The sequence below is a fragment of the Sapajus apella genome, unplaced genomic scaffold (assembly GCF_009761245.1).
Source record: "Sapajus apella isolate SASKATOON/1434 unplaced genomic scaffold, GSC_monkey_1.0 scaffold6, whole genome shotgun sequence".
In the NCBI taxonomy this organism is placed as follows: Eukaryota; Metazoa; Chordata; class Mammalia; order Primates; family Cebidae; genus Sapajus; species Sapajus apella.
Genome location: NW_022436946.1, coordinates 47,397,871 through 47,417,611, shown reverse-complemented (window position 1 = coordinate 47,417,611; position 19,741 = coordinate 47,397,871). Strand labels below are relative to the sequence as shown.

Genomic DNA, 19,741 nt, shown 5'->3' with positions numbered 1-19,741 from the left:
TTCCCTTTCCTACATTTTGGGTCAAAGATTTTTTTTTTTCCCTTTGGCTTACTCTGGCCTGAGAGATATTATTGTAGTTCCTTCAAAATAACAGAAGTGAATGAAAGCCCATCATATGGGACAAACTGCTTTTATAAGTAGCATTGAGTAATACAAGTCACCCAGGCAAACTGCTAGTCATCTGTTAATAATTAGTAGCCTGTAGTGAGTTATCCTCATAATAAAGATCAGACCATAACAAGACTTTCTTTTAAAAATTTTCATATCACTTTTTTCCACCTATATTTTAAAAAATATTTGGAGGTCTTTGAGAATTTGTATAATCATAGGACAAATTTGCTATCAGTAGTATTTCGGAATTTAGATGTAAAATTATCTGTGATTATCTCTGAAGATAATGACAAGTAATTCAAGCAATGAAAAATTCAAGTATACATTTGCTTCACCACATAACTACATCACTGCTGGTGGATACATGAAAGAGGAACCCATACTATTCTGGCTGATGCCCAGCTTCCCAGGAATTAGTGGGATATAGTGCTGGACATGACGTTACCTTGAGTACATGACAGTCAGCCCCTAACCAGGCTCTGATTCATAAGACTAGGAGGTATTCGCTTTAAGTCCTTGGGTAAGATATGAACTTGTGGTAATTGGGCCATTTATGTCAAATGTCTCCACTATTCTTTTCTTTCCCAGTCTTGTTTATTGGTGTTGTTGTGTAAAAAATAAACACTTTATTGGTGTTGTTGTGTAAAAAATAAACACAAAAAAAGCCACAACAAAAGCAAAATAGGCAGCCAACGCTGCTTATCATCTTGGGAGTATTTAGTGTTTCAGTGTCCGAGTGTGTGTCTGACAGGGCCTAGGAGCAACTACATCAGAAAGGTACTTTTCTATTTTTTTCCTTACAGAGTTGTAGGCAGAATCTGGAGCTGGAGTTGGCTGTCATGTCCAAGTTTGTCTGCTTTTAAAATTTTGTTTGTTTGAATTTGCAATGGTAAAATGAACTGCAGCATAAGATGGGCTGTTTTGATATAGTGCAGTCATAATAGCATTTATTTTTCAAGCTTCAAGTGAATAATTTGTTTTATTTTTTATTCCATCTAAAGATGTGTTACCTTACTGCATCAGAGATTATACTCAAGATATGACTGTAAGTCCATCTTTGCTTCATTCCATTTTACTCAAACACAAATAAAATTAAGTACTTTGTAGCCTATGATTTCCTGATAGATTCAAAATGATTAAAAGTTAATAGTAATATACACATATCTACAAATTTAGTATACCTTATAAAATTATACATTTTCATATGTGTTTAAGCATTAAGAATATAAACAATGTGGTAAACTGTAATTAAAATTTAAATAGCAGACCAAATTTTAAAATTGTTAGGATTTTATTTTATAGTCTAAATGAATTAAAATTAATAATAGTCAAAAGTAAAATATAATTCTCAGATCCCATTATTTTATTGAGACCATGAGCAGGCAACTCCAGCCAAACATTCTGATGTATTTATAAAATATTATATATGTATTAAAATAAATGTGACAATTTAGCTATACATTCTTCTAATTTTTTAATTTATGCTAACCATAGTGATGGGAGATATTTGCTTATACAGGAGAACATAATTTATTATCTTATTTAAAAATAAACACTAAGCGAAAACTCCACATCATGTCAAGAAATGTGGGTAGTAGTAGTTATTTTATTATTATACATAACTTTTAAAAATAGCAAGATAGACAAAATGTTTGAGCTACATGCACATGAAAAATGAAACTTAACAAAAAGCCTAAGAAATGGATCCAAATATATATTTAAGCACTTCCTCTGAAACCTATATAACAATATATGAAAAAACAACACGTGGTTTATAAACCAGAAAGTTTAAAAAATCTCTTCTAATGTTATTTTTATTAAAACATGTTTACTCATTGGTATTTTAATTGGAACTTAGCATAATCTCAGAGACTTGAGTCTCCTGTCACTATATTTAAACAAGAGTGTACTAAAAGATTGTTTATTTTCTAAAGTTCGCCTCTGCTCTCCCAATGGTTCTTGCTTGCTTACTAAAGAAATAAGTAAATCTATGATTTAAGCTTTCATTACACAATGATTCCATTCTGCCACTGTGACCAAAAGTATCTGATTGCTGATCAAATTCTCTGTATTCGTTTCACCTTTCCCCCACTCTCTGTTAGGTTCTGAGCTCATGCCCAAAGCACTGTCCACCAGGATAGTGGGAGGCATTTGGTGGTTTTTCACACTTATCATCATTTCTTCGTATACCGCTAACTTAGCCGCCTTTCTGACAGTGGAACGAATGGAATCCCCTATTGACTCTGCTGATGATTTAGCTAAACAAACCAAGATAGAATATGGAGCAGTAGAGGATGGTGCAACCATGACCTTTTTCAAGGTAAGTTCTGCTGGTTTCCTAAATTTTACAAATTAAAATGATAGAGTACAAACTTCACTAGATTCACTAATGTAAGGGTGTAACCACACCGTTTTTTGTGCACAATACTTAATAATAGCATATCCCTCAAGGGGTGGAGAGGTGTACAACTGAATAAAGCTCATCAAGACCAATCATTTTAATCTTTGAAAATACTAAGGAGGTTTCACTTTACAGTATTTTATTCCTGTTTTGAGGAAAATCAACTCAAAGGTAACATTTTTTCCCTAGTAATTTATTTTAATAAAACAAAATGAAACTGTAATAGTAGGATATTAAGAATCTACAAAACTTTGCTATTTCAGAAAAATAGAATAATCACTTGGAAAAATGTTTCCCATACATACATTTACTTTTGTTAAAAGAGGCAAGATACAGGACTGAAAAAAACAGGGACAGTTCTTATTATCTAGCTAATATTCTGGGAAACAGTTGAAAGGGGCTGCCCCATTTAACTCACAGTGCTTTCCACAGAAACAGCCCTGTGGAACATTTAAATGAAAGTGTGCTTGTAAAAAGTTTCTGTCGTATAGCGTGCTTTGCCCTCCTCTATTTTTTCTCTTTTCTCCTTATTCTGGCTCATCTCACTGGGCCAAAGTAGACCAGATGAAGGATTTCACTTGAGGTAGTCATTATCACTTTATAGCTCCTTTTATATCTTCCCAAGTATTTTTACATTATTTGTAGTTTGGGCAAATTATTAAACATTGGTATTTTCTTTCTCTGTTCACAGAAATGCAATTGGCAGTTCAAATGTGCAGTGGAAATAGTAATTTTTTTTAAAAGATAATGGATTTAAGCTAAAAAACAAATTATTTCATGAAGCATTCATCAAGTTTCTATTGAGTGCCAGAAGCTACACTATATATTGAGTATTCTAGTTCTCACTTTTGAGAAGATATAGTTTAGTTGGAGACAGAATAATAAATTTAAAAAATCCCTGAACTGGTTTTATGTGACTTAAGGCAGTATTTGTCAAACTATGTAACTTTCTTTTTAAAAATATTTATAAAAATAAATCAACTTTATTTTTTCTTATTTATTGTACTTTAGATTCTGGGGTACAAGTACAGATTATGAAAGACTGGTGGTTTGTTACCACCATCCCCCCATCAACTATACCTGACATTTCTCCCCATGTTATCCCTCCGCCACCCTCTCTCCCACTATCCCTCCCATACCCCCCCAACAGACCCCAGAGTGTGATGCTCCCCTCTTTGTGTCCAAGTGTTATTGTTCAACACCTGCCTATGAGTGAGAACATGCAGTGTTTGATTTTCTGTTCTTGTGTCAGTTTGCTGAGAATGCTGGTTTCCAGGTTCATCCATTTCCCTACAAAGGACACAAACTCATCATATTTTATGGCTGTGTAGTATTCCATAGTGTGTATGTGCCACATTTTCTTTGTCCAGTCTATCATTGATGGGCATTTGGGTTGGTTCCAGGTCTTTGCTGTTGTAAACAGTGCCACGATGAACATGCGTGAGCATGTGTCTTTATAATAGAATGATTTATAGTCTTTTGGGTATATACCTAATAATAGGATTGCTGGGTCAAATGGAATTTCTATTTCCAGATCCTTGAGGAATCGCCACACTGTCTTCCACAATGGTTGAACTAATTTACGCTCCCACCAACAGCATAAAAGTGATCCCACTTCTCCACATCCTCTCCAGCATCTGTTGTAATGATCGCCATTCTAACCGGTGTGAGATGGTATCTTAGTGTGATTTTGATTTGCATTTCTCTAATGACCAGTGATGATGAGCATTTTTTCATATGTTTGTTGGCTTCATATATGTCTTCTTTTGAAAGTGTCAGTTCATATCCTTCCCCACTTTTGGATGGGTTTGTTTTTTTCTTATAAATCTGTTTCAGTTCTTTGTAGAGTCTGGATATTAGCCCTCTGTCAGATGGGTAGATTGCAAAAATTTTTTTCCCGTTCTGTTGATTGCTAATTCACTCTAATGATTGTTTCTTTTGCTGTACAGAAGCTCTGAAGTTTAATTAGATCCCGTTTGTCTACTTTGGCTTTTGTTGCCATTGCTTTTGGTGTTTTAGTCATGAAGCCCTTGCTTGTACCTATGTCCTGAATGGTTTTGCCTAGGTTTTCTTCCAGGGTTTTTATGGTGTTAGGTCTTATGTTTAAGTCCTTAATCCATCTGGAGTTAATTTTAGTGTAAAGTGTCAGGAAGGGGTCCAGTTTCTGCTTTCTGTACATTGCTAGCCAATTTTCCCAACACCATTTATTAAACAGGGGATCCTTTCCCCATTGCTTGTTTTTGTCAGGTTTGTCACAGATCAGACGGTTGTAGATGTTTGGCGTTGCTCCAGACACCTCTGTTCTGTTCCATTGGTCTATGTCTCTGTTTTGGTAGCAGTACCATGCTGTTTTGATTACTATTGCCTTGTAGAATAGCTTGAAATCTGGCAGCGTGATGCCAACAGTTTTGTTCTTTTTGCCTAGGATTGTCTTGGCTATGCAGGCTCTTTTTCACTTCCATATGAAGTTTTAGGTGTTTTTTTCCAGTTCTGTGAAGAAGGTCATTGGTAGTTTGATGGGGATAGCATTAAATCTATAAATTACTTTGGGTAATATGGCCATTTTCACAATATTGATTCTTCCTAACCATGAGTATGGAATGTTTTTCTGTCTGTTTGTGTCTTCTCTTATTTCCTTGAGCAGTGGTTTGTAGTTCCCCTTGAAGAGGTCCTTTACCTCTTTTGTTAGTTGTGTTCATAGGTATTTTATTCTTCTTGTAGCAATTGTGAAAGGGAGTTCACTCTTGATTTGGCTCTCTGTTTGTCTGCTATTGGTATATAGGAAGGCTTGTGATTTCTGCACATTGATTTTGTATCCTGAGACTTTGCTGAACTTGCTTATCAGCTTAAGGAGAGTTTGGGCTGAGATGATATGGTCTTCTAAATATACAATCATGCTATCTGCAAGTAGAGACAATTTGACTTCTTCCTTTCGTAATTGAATACCCTTTATTTCTTTTTCTTGCCTCATTGCTCTGGCTAAAACTTCCAATACTATATTGAATAAGAGTGGAAAGAGAGGGCATCCTTGTCTACTCCCAGATTTCAAAAAGAATGCTTCCAGTTTTTGCCCATTCAGTATGATATTGGCTGTGGGTTTGTCATAAATAGCATTTATTATTTTGTGATAGGTTCCATCAATACCTAGTTTATTAAGAGTTGTTAGCAAAAAGGGCTGTTGAATTTTGTCAAAGGCCTTCTCTGCAACTATTGAGATAATCATGTGGTTTTTGTTTTTGGTTCTATTTATGTGGTGGATTACGTTTATGGACTTGCGTATGTTGAACCAGATTTGCATGTCTGGGATGAAGCCTACTTGTTCATGATGGATAAGCTTTTTGATGTGTTGTTGCAATTGGTTTGCCAGTATTTTACTGAAGATTTTTGCATCTATGTTCATCATGGATATTGGCCTGAAGTTTTCTTTTTCTGTTGAGTTTCTGCCAAGTTTTGGTATCATGATGATGTTGGTCTCATAAAATGAGTTTGGGAGGATTCCCTCTTTTTGGATTGTTTGGAATAGTTTCAGAATGATTGGTACCAGCTCTTCTTTGTATGTCTGATAGAATTTGGCTGTGAACCTATCTGGACCTGGGCTTTTTTTGGTTGGTAGGCTGTTAATTGCTGCTTCAGCTTCAGCCCTTGTTAATGGTCTATTCAGGGTTTCAACTTCTTCCTGGTTTAGTTTTGGTAGGGTGCAAGTGTCCATGAATTTATCCATTTCTCCCAGGTTTACTGGTGTAAGTGCATAGAATTGTTTGTAGTAATCTCTGATGGTAGTTTGTATTTTCCATGGGATTGGTGGTGATATCCCATTTATCATTTTTTATTGCATCTATTTGATTCTTCTCTCTTTTCTTTTTTATTAATCTGGCTAGCAAGTCTATTTTGTTGATCTTGTTGATCTTTTTGAAAAACCAGCTCCTGGATTTACTGATATTTTCAAGGGTTTTTTTTATGTCTTTATCTCATTCATTTCCTCTCTGATCTTAGTTATTTCTTGTCTTCTGCTAGCCTTTGAGGTTTTTTGATCTTGCTCCTTTAGGTCTTTCCACTGACGACAGGGTGTCAATTTTAGATCTTTCCTCATTTCTCATGTGGACATTTATTGCTATAAATTCCCCTCTAGACATTGCTTTAAATGTGTCACAGAGATTCTGGTATGTTGTGTCCTTGTTATTCTTGGTTTCGAAGAACATCTTATTTCTGCCTCCGGTTCATTGTTTATCCAGTCAACATTCAGCAGCCTGTTGTTCAGTTTCCATGAAGTTGTGTAGTTTTGAGTTCTCCTGAGATTTAATTTGATTATACTGTGGTCTGAGAGACTGTTTGCTATGATTCTGTGTTTTTGCATTTGCTGAGGAGTGATTTACTTCCAATTATGTGGTCAATTTTAGTGTTAGTGTTATGTGGTGCTGAGAAGAATGTATATTCTGTGGATTTGGGGTGGAGATTTCTGTTGATGTCTATTAGGTCCACTTGTTCCAGTTTTGCATTCAAGTCCTGTATATCCTTGTTGATTTTCTGTCTTGTTGACATGTCTAATGTTGACAGTGGAGTGTTAAGGTCTCCCACTATTATTGTGTGGGAGTCTAAGTCTCTTTGTAGGTTATTTAGAACTTGCTTTATGTATCTGGGCGCTCCTGTGTTGGGTGCATATATATTTAGGATAGTTAGCTCTTCTTGTTGTATTGATCCTTTTACCATTATGTAGTGTCCTTCTTTGTCTCTTCTGATCTTTCTGGATTTAAAGTAGATTTTATCCAAGACTAAAATTGCAACCCCTGCTTCTTTTTGTTCTGCATTTGCTTGGTATATCTTCTTCCATCCCTTTATTTTGAGTCTATGTGTGTCTTTGCATGTGAGATGGGTCTCCTGAATATAGCACACTGATGGGTTTTGACTTTTTACCCAGTTTGCCAGTTTGTGTCTTTTGATTGTGGCATTTAGGCCATTTACATTTAACATAAATATTGTGATGTGTGAATTTGACCCTGCCATTTTGTTACTGGTTGTTTGTTTTGCCTGTTGGTCGACACGATTTCCTCATTGCATCATTGGTCTTTACCGTTCAATTTGTTTTTGTAGTGGCTGGTACTGGACTTTTTTTCTGTGTTTAGTGCTTCCTTCAGGAGCTCTTGTAGGGCAGGTCTAGTGGCAATGAAATCTCTCAGTAATTGCTTGTCTGTAAAGGATTTTATTTCTTCTTCACTTATGAAGCTTAGTTTGGCTGGATATGAGATTCTAGGTTGAAAGTTCTTTTCTTTAAGGATGTTGAATATTGGTCCCCACTGTCTTCTGGCTTGTAGGGTTTCTGCCGAGAGATCCACTGTGAGTCTGATGTGCTTGCCTTTGTGGGTAACCCAACCTTTCTCTCTGGCTGCCCATAGCAATTTTTCCTTCATTTCAACCCTGGTGAATCTGACGATTATGTGCCTTGGGGTTGCTCTTCTTAAGGAGTATCTTTGAGGTGTTCTCTGTATTTCCTGGACTTGAATGTTGGCCTGCCTTGCTAGGTTGGGGAAGTTCTCCTGGATAATATCCTGAAGAGTGTTTTCCAGCTTGGATTCATTCTCTCCATCACATTCCGGTACACCTATCAAACATAGATTAGGTCTTTTCACATAATCCCATATTTTTTGGTGGCTTTGTTCCTTTCTTTTTACTCTTTTGTCTCTAACCTTGCCTTCTCATTTTATTTCATTGAGTTGTTCTTCAATCTCTGATATCCTTTCTTCTGCTTGGTCAATTGGGCTATTGAAACTTGTGTATGCTTTGCAAAGTTCTGGTGCTCTGCTTTTCAGGTCCATCAAGCCGTTTATGTTATTTTCCAGGCTGGTTATTCTATTTAGCATTTCCTCTAATCCTTTTTCAAGGTTCTTCGTTTCTTTGCATTGGGCTAAAACATGGTTTTTTTTTTTAGCTCAGAGAAGGTTATTATTACCCATCTTCTGAAGACTGCTTCTGTCAGCTCGTCAAAATTGTTTTCTGACCTGCTTTGTTGCCATGCTGGTGAGTTGTTGTGATCTCTCTGAGTAGGAGAGGCATTCTGGACTTTGATGTTTTCATCCTTTCTTCGCTGGTTTCTTCCTATCTTGTCTGAGTAGACGTCCTTTCTGTTAAAACTGGGGTTATTTCTCCTGTATGAGTTTTTTGTTTGTTTGTTTGTGTTTTTTTTAACGCAAGTGTCAGTGTGCCACTTGAGACGGCCTGTCTGTTGTCTGCCTGTGGAGGCGTGCTGGGCTGCCTCGGTCTCAGCCCAGGCTGTTATTTATTCTTCACCTGGTTTCGGTACTGCATGGGTTAGCCTCACGTTCCCAATGGTGGGCTCTTTCGCTCTGCCGAGCCCACTGTTCCCAGGTGGAGGATGTGTTAACTGTGAAACTCTCCCGGGAGAGGGACTCTGGTTGCTGGATCTTGCAGGGGAAGGGCCTGTCTGGTTGCATCCCCCTCCCGCTTTCCACTCTCCCTGCTATGGGATGGGCAGTTCCTTTTCGCAAGCTTTCTCTGTATTAGTCCAAATCTCCGCCCCGGTCTGCTCTAACAAGGCACCGGTCTGTCCGGCGCTGCCGCCCTGGGCTGTCACCCGACTCTGTGACCCTGGGTGGTTCTCAGCCAGGCAGCATTTCCCTGGTCTGTGTGCTGCCGAAGTCTCGAAGTGAAATTGCTATATCTGATTCAGAGAATCCAGGAGGTGATGCCCCCCTAATCCTCTGTGCCTGATACACTTTCCAGGTGGGGTAGTGCCCCACCTTGCCTCTGCTGGACGCCTTTGGCTACTTTCGCTGCCTTTTTGGGGGGGTTAATCCCATTGTTCAACCAGTCCTTTTAAAACAAAATCAGTACCTTGCTCAGAGACGTGGATATCACTCCGGTTCAGTCTCATTCAGTGGTAGCTTCCTTTTGGCCATCTTCCCCTAAATCCAAAATAAATCAACTTTTTAAATAAATTTCGGGAGGACATCAAATTTCCAAAAAAGATAAATTTGATTTAGTCAAATATTTAAAATTTAGTTATTTTCAAAGTGAATTTCTCATGTGACTAGATCAAGTATTGGATATGGATTTCACATTTACTTGGAAAATCACTATTACTTAATCAAATTAATTGAATAAAGAAATATAAGCAAAACATTATGTTCAGTATGGTCTTATTTGACTATTAATTGCAATTGATCAGTTTTTCTTAATTGAGAATTTTAAAATATTTCCTTTTTTATAAAACTTGTTAGTATTTTTGTGTTTTTATAAAGAAGCAAACTGCTAGGCCAGGTGCAGTGGCTCGCACCTATAATCACAGCACTTTGGGAGCCCATGGTGAGTGGATCACTTGAACCCAGGAGGTTGAGACCAACCTGGGCAACGTGGCAAAACGTCATTTCTACAAACAACACAAAAATTAGCCTGGTGTGGTGGCATGTGCTTGTAGTCTCCGCTACTTGAGAGGCTGAGGCTGGAGAATCATTTGAGCCTGGGGAGACAGAGGTTGTATGGAGCAAAGATGGCAATATAGCGCTCCAGCTTGGGCAGCCAGAGTGAAATCCTGTCTCAAAAAAAAAAAAAAAAAGAAAAGAAAAGAAAAGAAAAAGAAAAAAGGAAAAGGAAATAAATAAGCTGCTGAAATTGCTAAACTCGCATTATTAGTGTCAATAACTTTGAAGGAGGTGAATGTGCGATGCATTTAAATTTTACCAATATCCAAGTGATTTTGAATTGAGTTTGTAAAACATAATAACACAAATATTGTACCTAACACAAAAATTTGACACCAGAAGTTTTATTTCTGGTTCATAAACATTTTTGTTTTAATGTAATTTTTTTTCCAGAAGACTCAAATATTTTGTTCTAAAGCTCAAATATACTGGTAGCAAATTTCATTTTTGAAAAATCAGTTTCTAAACATACTTATTTTTTCTTTATAACATTTTTCTTTTTAAGCTTATTTTCCTCTTCTTTTTTTGTCTTTTCATTCTTTGTTCTTTTTAATAGTTCAGTTGCTCTCTGCTATGAAATTTTAGACTTCACTTTTCCTTGCTACTGACTTTTCTTCTCTTTCACCTCGTTTTTCTCTCGTACACGAGTGCCTCTAGCACCTGCAGAAAATCCACATGACACAGCTTTCAATTTCCAACAGCACATATATTATTTCTTTAGAATTGTATCTGAAATGTACACAAGTCACAATAAAAAGCACACAGTGATAATCACTAAGTTGACAACTACCTTATGTTGCTAACTTTATCACATGCTGAATTCTATTTTCCTATTGAAATTAGGGAAAGAAAATTAGAACTCACAAGAATATTTTAAATGTTGTTTTGTTCTTTGGTATTTGAGTGTAGCCTTAAAAGATTCTGATTTCTACTTCATGTTTTCACTTGTTAAATATATAGTTATACCAGCGATGGTATGAAATTAAAAAGAAATTCTAGCCATCTGTAATTCAAAAAATACCTACTCATTTTGAAACTGTACAATGAACCAGAGACTACTATGTAGTGTATTTACATTTTATTCCATTCTTTCATTTTTCAATTAACAGCCACACATACAAACACTCTAGGAAGCACGCTTAAGGCATTGACTTCTAAAGGAATCTCCATCTTGTTTACACTAATTTAGCAAGACCCTGCTGTTAACTAATTGTTCTGGAATGCTTCTTTCCAGAAAATTATTATAAAAAAATGATATAGTTTTGTTAATACTTGTAAGAAAAGCTGGCTCAAAGGAGGGTGAGGCAGGAGAATTGCCTGAACCCAGGAGGCGGAGGTTGCAGTGAGCCGAGATCGTGCCATTGCACTTCAGCCTGGGTAACAAGAGCGAAACTCCATCTCAAAAAAAAAAAAAAAAAAGAAAAAGAAAAGAAAAACTGGCTCAAGATATCCGGTGTTACAGGATATAAATCCTTAGTATTGCAAAGACATAGCAGAGTTACATAGCTGCTCTTCAACACTGAATAATTCCATTTCCAAAGACCGTAATAGATTTTGTTCTCTGAGCTCAAGGTGCCCAAAGTATATTATCTTCAAGAAAAATTATTCCTTCTTTTTTTCTAGATCCACTACATACCACACAAACTCCTCAGAGATAAATATAAAGCTATGACTGGAAAAAGAAATTAAAAATAGGAGATAGTGTTTCTTGTGTTATTTTAATGTAAGCAATAGAAAACTATGATACCACTAGCATGATCTTAATCATATTTAGATAGTAAAATAGATGACAGTCCAGGAATTTTATTGCTAAGCATTAAAGAAGGAGTCAAAACATACTTGGAATCTGGGAATTTGGTATACCAGAAAGGAAATTTCAACCCAGGGCTAACCATTATGCAACATGTTACCAAGCAACAAGAACATTATTTTCTCTCTGAAATATAAAGACTAGGAGAATGGAAGCCTATACATTATAGGATCAAAAATCACTCAGCTATAGTCTGTAGGTGTTATGGCCTCTTTTGAGAATTCCTTATTTTTGAAGTGAGTCATGTTTTACAAAATGATACCAAATACCCTTGTTGTGTAATCCATGACTAAATTTTTCCAATTTTTAGAAATTATTTGTCTGGATTTGCCCTACCTGAAATTTCTGACTTTATTATGTGTACTAATACAGTATGTCCATCTAAAAAATATAGTGTCAGAGGGAGAAACACATGCTCTTTTGTATGGTCATTAAACAAAATGTTGGCACATATTTTAAAAATGTAAGCTCCATCCAAACTGATGTATTACCAGTCCTGTGTTACATCCTATACTTTTCCATCTTTCTCCAATGCCCATTATGCTCCTTTTCATCCCCATCCTTCTCTACCAACCTAATTGGTTATATTCTCTTTATTCCTTAGATTCTAATCAATGTATCACTTATTCCAGGTCAACTCTCCTGACCCTTTTCATTCTGAAATCTACCCAGTCTGGGTACAGTGCTCCTCTTTTACATTCTTTAAAGCATTTTTTAACTTAAATTATTGTTAAATTACTAATCCAAGATGTGTTTTCTTGGTTCCTGTATGTTTTCACACTCTACTGCACAGCAAGAGAATAGGAATTGAATGAATGTATATCATTCACTTTTGTATCTCTAGTTCCTGGCACTCAACTTACATGTCGTGAATTTGTGTGAATTAGCAATTGCCACAAAAATATTGCTTAACAAATAGCCAAAAACTTAGTGACATGTAACATAAACCTTTGTCTTCCAAGTCAACTGTCCTTCTCACAGAAACTTGAGAGCCCAAGTTTCTATATTTATAGACTCAGTTCCTTCTACACCAGGGTGATAGTGCTTTGACCAGTACAATTTCTGCTTAACCTTTAAATGTGTCTAATTGAATTTACTTATACTGTAAAGGCCACACACACTCTTCTTTTAAAGATATGTCTCTCTTCAGACTGAATTATTGCTACTTTGGACTAGACGATCTTTATCCAAATGAGAAAATCTACAAGGTATCGCCTTGACTTTTTCAGAGGTTTTAAGAAAGCGTCTAAGGCAACATGCTTAATTTGATTCTTAATTAAGGTTTGTGGCTATATTGAGAAAATTTTAAGAACTTTCGCTGGCTTGCAACACTGAAAATTAGAAATATGTTTGTTATCCAACCATGCAAGTTTTATACCCTCTACATTACCTCTAAATTCAGCTTGCAAAGATGTCAGTTCTTTTTAATATTATTTTCCTCTCCTGCTTATCCCCTTTTTCCTTCTCCATCTCCTTGCTGTTGTTCTGATTACTCTTTTATCACTTTCTTGTGCTACCTTACATGTAGCTAAAACAAGCCAGCTGGTACTTTGAATGTTTTGTCATTTTGTTTGGCTATCTTTTGGCTAATCTAAAAGATTATTAATTCATTTTCTATCTTCCAAGTCACTACAAATACAACATGTAATTTGAAATAATATTTTCCCCTATAGTCATAGATTCCTGTTTTCCCAGCCTCCCAAAATGATAATTTGATTGTTATCTGCTATGGGTGCCCTGAATCAACACCACATGTTTAGCTTTTCTTTATTGTAGCACCTTGCTGCTCTTGTCAAATTCCATACAGTTACCCATTGGCACAATGGATTTTACATTCACTGATGGAAACATATGACAGGGGCTTTCAGGTATAATGTGTGATTGTGTGTGAAATTTTATTATTCTACAGAGCAGTCAAAGTTTGTCAAAAACATAGAGCCCTTTGTGGCTTTCCCATTTTAATTCTCTGTTAAAAGTCAATTGATTTTAAAGTGTAGGTAATGAAGTTAGAAATGTAAAGCAAGTAGGTTAATCCATCCGAGGTAAAAAGTTTTAGTTTTTGGTACTGAGCAAAGGAGGATTTTTCTGGGGAGATTTTTTTCTTTCTTTCTTGTGTTCTCTTTCTCTGTCTCTCTCTTTTGTCCTTTTTTTTTTTCTTCTAACTATTACTGCCTTTCTCTGCAAAGCACACTCTAAATTCCAGCTCATTAATCTTCAGACAACTTCTAAGGAAGATAGGAAGCAATTATCATTATGCTAATTTAACAGATGAGGAAACTGGGCCACAGAGAGGTTAAGTGACTTATTACTATTATTAATTATAAAGGCTATAACCAAGGGATTTGTAGTATCTCAATAAAGGTAATAACCAAAGATATCATGGCATAACTATCATTACTCAAAAGTGCTCTGTGTATTAATCATTTTGGCTCACCCACAAGACCTCAACTACTTGATTATATTAACTTTCTAAAACACTTGCCTTACAGCATTGGGGCAGATATAGCTATAACATGTTACTTATAGTCTGCCACTTATTCTGATCTTACTAGTTCAATAATCTTCTAAAATTAAATTATGCTGGGGTGATAGTATATATTTTGAAGTCTGAATTGCTAGTGTGGCGTGCCTGCAATAATTTTTTTGATAGCTTGAGTGATTTTGTTTTGAGTATACTACAAGAATATAAGTAAATTTTACATTGAGAGATAAAATGTTAAAAGTTGGTAGTTTTCTACATGTGCTTATTAGATGTAAAAACATACCATTCATTAGAGATTGCTCCTAATTTTGTAAATATAGGCAAAACAGAATTCTTGTCTGTTGTTTTTATTTAGAACAATGTTGATAATATATTTACTGTGAAGAGATTCACACATTAGCAGAGTAAATTCTCACAATGGCAACCATAGGGTGCTTTTCACATTGAAAAATATTTCTGAAATCAATTTTTATTTTCTTCTTGCTATATTGGTGGTAAAACATTTTGAAAGTTCCATTGTGCATATGCAGAAAATTAACTGAAAAATATTTTAAAATGAGAAATATTATCTAGAATTTTTTTGAATTTTAGATGTGTTTGGCTTTTGATATTATTCTTTAAATGTTTTTCATATTTTATACAGCAAGTGTTCTAGTTAAGTGTGGTTGTCTATAAGAAGAGTTTTAATAAATATTTGTCAGCACATGGTTAGAAATCAGGTTGTCTTTGAATGTGCACATATTTACTGTGATACAGATTCTAATACTTTTCAACCACTATCCAGAAAAAAATTATTTTACAACATGACAATTAGAAATTCTTCATGGTACTTCAATAAGAATGTATAGGGAGGATGTATTAAATAGCTACTCACATGAGTTGCCTTGTTTGTTTAGGTGCTATTCTCTTTCTCTTAAATAATTTAGGAAAATGTTTCTCAAATTTCAGCTTTGGGTTATACATGAGTAATATTGTCTCTGTTCCTAGGAAACAAATTTTAAAATGAAATAATAACAAGACCATAGATATATTAGTCTCAAAGATTTATGAATACTCTTTTTGATTTTTTGGTAGGTTGTACCTCCCTGTATATGCATCATAAATGCTAGACTATTGCTCAGTAAAGTTAGGAATACTGACTATCAGGATCCTCTGTTCAAAACTGCTTTAACTTATGGGAACAATCTTCTAACTACCAAAATTACAGGAAATGTTGCTGTGCTATAACCAGTATGACTGGATAGCATAAATGTCTTATAGAAATACAATTTTATTCATGACTGCCAATCATATCACTCTGTAAAATAAGAAGTCTTCACTTTTATATTAATTGTCCTTTTTCTGAGTGATGGAGTTATTGTGATTCATTTGTGTATGTTATTTGCTAAATTTTAAACATCTTAAAATATTTATTTGTGAATGAGTACTAAAAATTTAACGTACATGTTAACTGTAGTTAATAATGATGTATTTTATACCTAAAAGTTACTAAGAAAGAAGACATTCAGTGTTACCACACACACACAAATAGGCAACTATGTCAGGTGATAGACATGTTAATTAGCTTGACCATGGGAATCATTAGACAAAGTACACTTATATTAAAAAACACACCATGTTGAAAACCTTAAATATACACAACTTTTTACTTGTCAGTCATAACTCAATAAAGATGGAGTTAAATACATAAATAATAAGACAGAAATTTGTCTAAGTCTGCAGTTCTCAAACTGACAGCACATGAGAACATCAGAATCACTTGGGGAGCTTTAAGAGAATACTGAAGTGTAGGCTCCTTGCCAGGCCAATTAATTCAGAATGTCTTGAGGTAGAATTCCAAGCCACTAATTTTTTTTTTTTAATCTCCTCTGGTGTTACTATTTTGCATGCAGAGTTAATTTAATTTGAGATGTAAATAATCCCCTCATTTTTTGGCATCAGGAGTTAATAACTGATTGTATCAACCTCTCTGTTCTTTTTATATTATGGTGGGCTTTTTTTGCCCCTGAAAACTAGACCGCATATAAGACTGAGATATGAAACAATGATAAATCTTCCTACCACATTTTTACTTCTTAAAAATTATTTGCCAGAATTGTGTTTATAATCTTTTTCAACAGGTATTTGCTGAGAGTAAATAACCTTATTAGAGTTTCATTTCTAACCCCAATAATAGATAAGCAGCAGCAGAAGAAAGTTAGACCATTCATGTTCATATCTTTATTTTATTCTATTTTTTAACTTTTAAGTTTGGGGGTAGCTTTGTTACATAGGAAAATAAATGTCAGAGGGAGTTTTTTATTACTAAATATTATTTCATCTCCCAGGTATTAAGCCTAGTACCCAACAGTCATTTTTTCTGCTCTTCTTCCTTCAACCCTCCTCTGTCAAGTAGACTCCAGTGTCTGTTGTTTTCTTCTTTGTGCTCATAGTTATTATTTAGCTCTCACGTATAAGTGAGAACATGTGATATTTGTTTTTTTTATTCCTGCATTAATTTGCTAGGGATAATAGCCTCCAGCTCTATCCATGTTCCTGCAAAAGAAAGACATAATCTTATTCTTTTTAATGGCTGCATAGTATTTCATGATGTATATGTACCATATTTTCTTTATTTAATTTGTCATTTTTGAGCATTTATGTTGATAGTGCTACAATAAACATTCACATGCATATGTCGTTTATGGTAGAATGCTTTATATTCTTCAGGATACATACCCATTCATGAGATTGCTGGGTCAAATGGTAATACTGCTTTTAGCTCTTTGTGGAATCACTGTACTGCTTTCCAGAATGATATACTCCCACCAACAGTGTATAAGTGTTCTCTTTTCTCCGAAATCTCATCAACACCTGTTATTTTTTGACTTTTTGATAATAGCCATTCTGACTGGTATGAGATAGTATCTCATTGTGGTTTTGATTTGCATTTGTCTAATGATCAGTGATATAGAACTTTTTTCATATGCTTTTTGGCCACATGCATGTCTTTTGAAAAGTGCCTGTTCATGTCCTTTTCCTATTTTTAATGGGGCTGTTCATGATTCTCTTATAAGTTTGTTTAATTTTTGTTACAGAACCTGATATTAGACCTTTGTTAGAGGATATTAGATATTAGATGCATAGTTTGCAAATATCTTCTTTAGGTTATCTGTTTACTCTGTTGTTATTTTTTTTTGCTGTGTGGAATCTGTTAAATTGAATTAGATTTCACCTGTCAATATTTGCATTTGTTATAATTGCTTTTGGTTTCTTCGTCATGAAACCTTTGTCTGTTCCTATGTTCAGGATAGTATCGCCTAGGTTGTCTTCCCGGCTTTTTATAGTTTTGGGTTTTACATTTAAGTTTTGAATCCATCTTGAGTAGAATTTTGTGTATAGTGTAAGAAAGGGGTTCAGCTTCAGTCTTCAGCATACACCTAGCCAATTATCCCAGCACCATTAATTGAAAAAGGAGTCTTTTCCCTTTTGAGCATTCGCGTTTCTCAGAGTTGCATTTTATTTTGTATCTCTAAGTGTAAATTGAGAAAATATATGTTCTAAGGGACCTGGGAAGTGACCATTCATCTTTTCTCTGAAAATCTTTATCATAGGTTTTTCTACCGTGGGGATTGAAAGCATGAGGGTCCATATTCGAGACTTGAGAGGATTGTACATGAGATTTTGTGCTTACCTAATGTAGACTGAATTAAGAAGAGATGACTTTTAAGTGACATTAAGGAAGTGGTGTTAATTGGCCTACTCTATAAGTTTATATTAAATTGGGTTCTGAGCGAGAGCTTTGGGATTCGTGTTCATCTAGTTTTCTTGCCTGAGCTTCTTTTACTACCTTATAGTATTTAATGAACTACTTCTATTTGCTTCCTTGTTGTGGAAAAAAAAAAAAAAAAAAAAAAAAAAAAAAAAAAAAAAACAGTGCTATTTTAACTGGCAAGGATGATTTAGTACATAATTCTAATTTACATATTACTTTGTGTTACTTGAGAATTCCTCAATATTATTTTGCAGATCTAAATGAAAACAAAATGTTCCTCAAACATAACATACTGTTCCAACTTGGAGGATGGAATACCTGATACACTTAGATTTCCAAGCCAAAAACTATTCTTGCCAACTTGCTTGCAAACTACTAATTAGAAAACAGCTATGGCTATTTAGAACACATAGGAAATTTATTTTTAATTCTTTTGTTTATCTCAAATATTGAAGTTTATAATCATTTTTTTCTTTGTGTTAATGAGTTAAACAAAACATAAAAGCTTTATGTGATTGATCACCAGTGTATCTGGGCAGTCAGTTTAGGCTAATGATTAATATTGTTAATGAAACTTTTATTTGTTCATGTTGTTGTGTTCTTCATTGTCCATCAGGCTTCTTTTCTAGAAATCTGAAAGAAATATTTCAGTGAATATTTTTATAGTCATATAATATTTCTAATTCTCCCAAATTATTTATCCTATATTAATGGCGTTGGAATATTGACTGTGGGAAATTCATTAACAGTTAATATTAGATGAAGTGGTAGTATTTTGTTCAATAAAATAAAGTTAGTATTTTAAAGTGTCATATTTTTACTAGTGTTTAATATAGTTTAAATATAAATAAGTTATGTTTAAAATAAATATTTCAAACATGACTTTATTATGCATTTGATTTATTTGTATAGTAAGGAAGTTATTTTTACTCAGAGAGATTTTCTCCCTCCCCCTTTCCTCATCTAACACACAATTTATTGTACGTGAGGCCTGATCCTATGTTTATTACAGGGATTTGCATAAGGCCTACAGGAAACCAACACCATTTTACTATGTTCCCATTGCAGGAAATAAAATGGTGCCTTTGAGTAAAGCTGCTTCATCAGACACTAGTTCAGCATGCCAAGTTAAAGCCATCAATGGTGAAACAGCAGATGTGAAGGCTAGTTGGCATCAAAGCATATGAGTCAAAGGCTTTCCTATGGGAAAGAAAGTGCTTCATTACACTTTATCTATAGTGAGAACAGTGGGTTTATCAAGCTGTCTGAAAATTAGAATATGATGAGTTTTATTACTCTAGCTCTGCCAGAGTGAATTCAATGGTTAAAAAGAAAGCGGTAACACCATTTTGGGAATTTACAAGAAATGATTAGAGTTTTAGCGTATTTAAACTTGGAAGAAACAGCAACTTTTATCTTGGAAAGTAGCGTCTCTAAAATAAGGGACAGAAATTTAATCCCTTTGTAATTGTTACCTTTGCAATATGTATTGACGCAACTTTGGCCACTTTAACTAAATAGAGAAGTTGTATGTTTGGCTGAAGTGTAAAACCTGAAAAACAATGTTTTAATTGCCTTGGAAAACATGTGCATGAGGCTCTGCCACTCCAGGATACACTATGCTTCTCTCCCTCCCTTGTCCTCCCGCCTCTACTCTGTGCAAGGACCAGTCTTGCTGTTTTTCAAGTCAGGATGGCAGCTCAAAAACTGTGTCCCACTTCATCAATCTTAGGAGAGAGGGCCCCACAGG

The 19,741-nt window shown here is 34.9% G+C and overlaps 1 protein-coding gene and 1 long non-coding RNA gene across 8 annotated transcripts in view; both read left to right on the top strand.

Annotated features, from left to right (window-relative positions):
* The window catches only part of GRIK2 (glutamate ionotropic receptor kainate type subunit 2), a 728,978-nt gene that overhangs the window by 563,098 nt on the left and 146,139 nt on the right, over positions 1-19,741 (top strand). For all 7 annotated transcript variants that reach the window (XM_032275168.1, XM_032275169.1, XM_032275170.1 and 4 more), the window contains one exon: positions 2,214-2,431. In XM_032275168.1, the coding sequence (XP_032131059.1) occupies positions 2,214-2,431 (218 nt within the window). The remainder of the gene's footprint in view (positions 1-2,213; positions 2,432-19,741) is intronic.
* On the top strand, positions 4,543-18,110 carry LOC116549543. The gene is made up of 2 exons (XR_004267931.1): positions 4,543-4,577; positions 17,541-18,110. It is a non-coding gene; the product is annotated as an uncharacterized LOC116549543 (long non-coding RNA).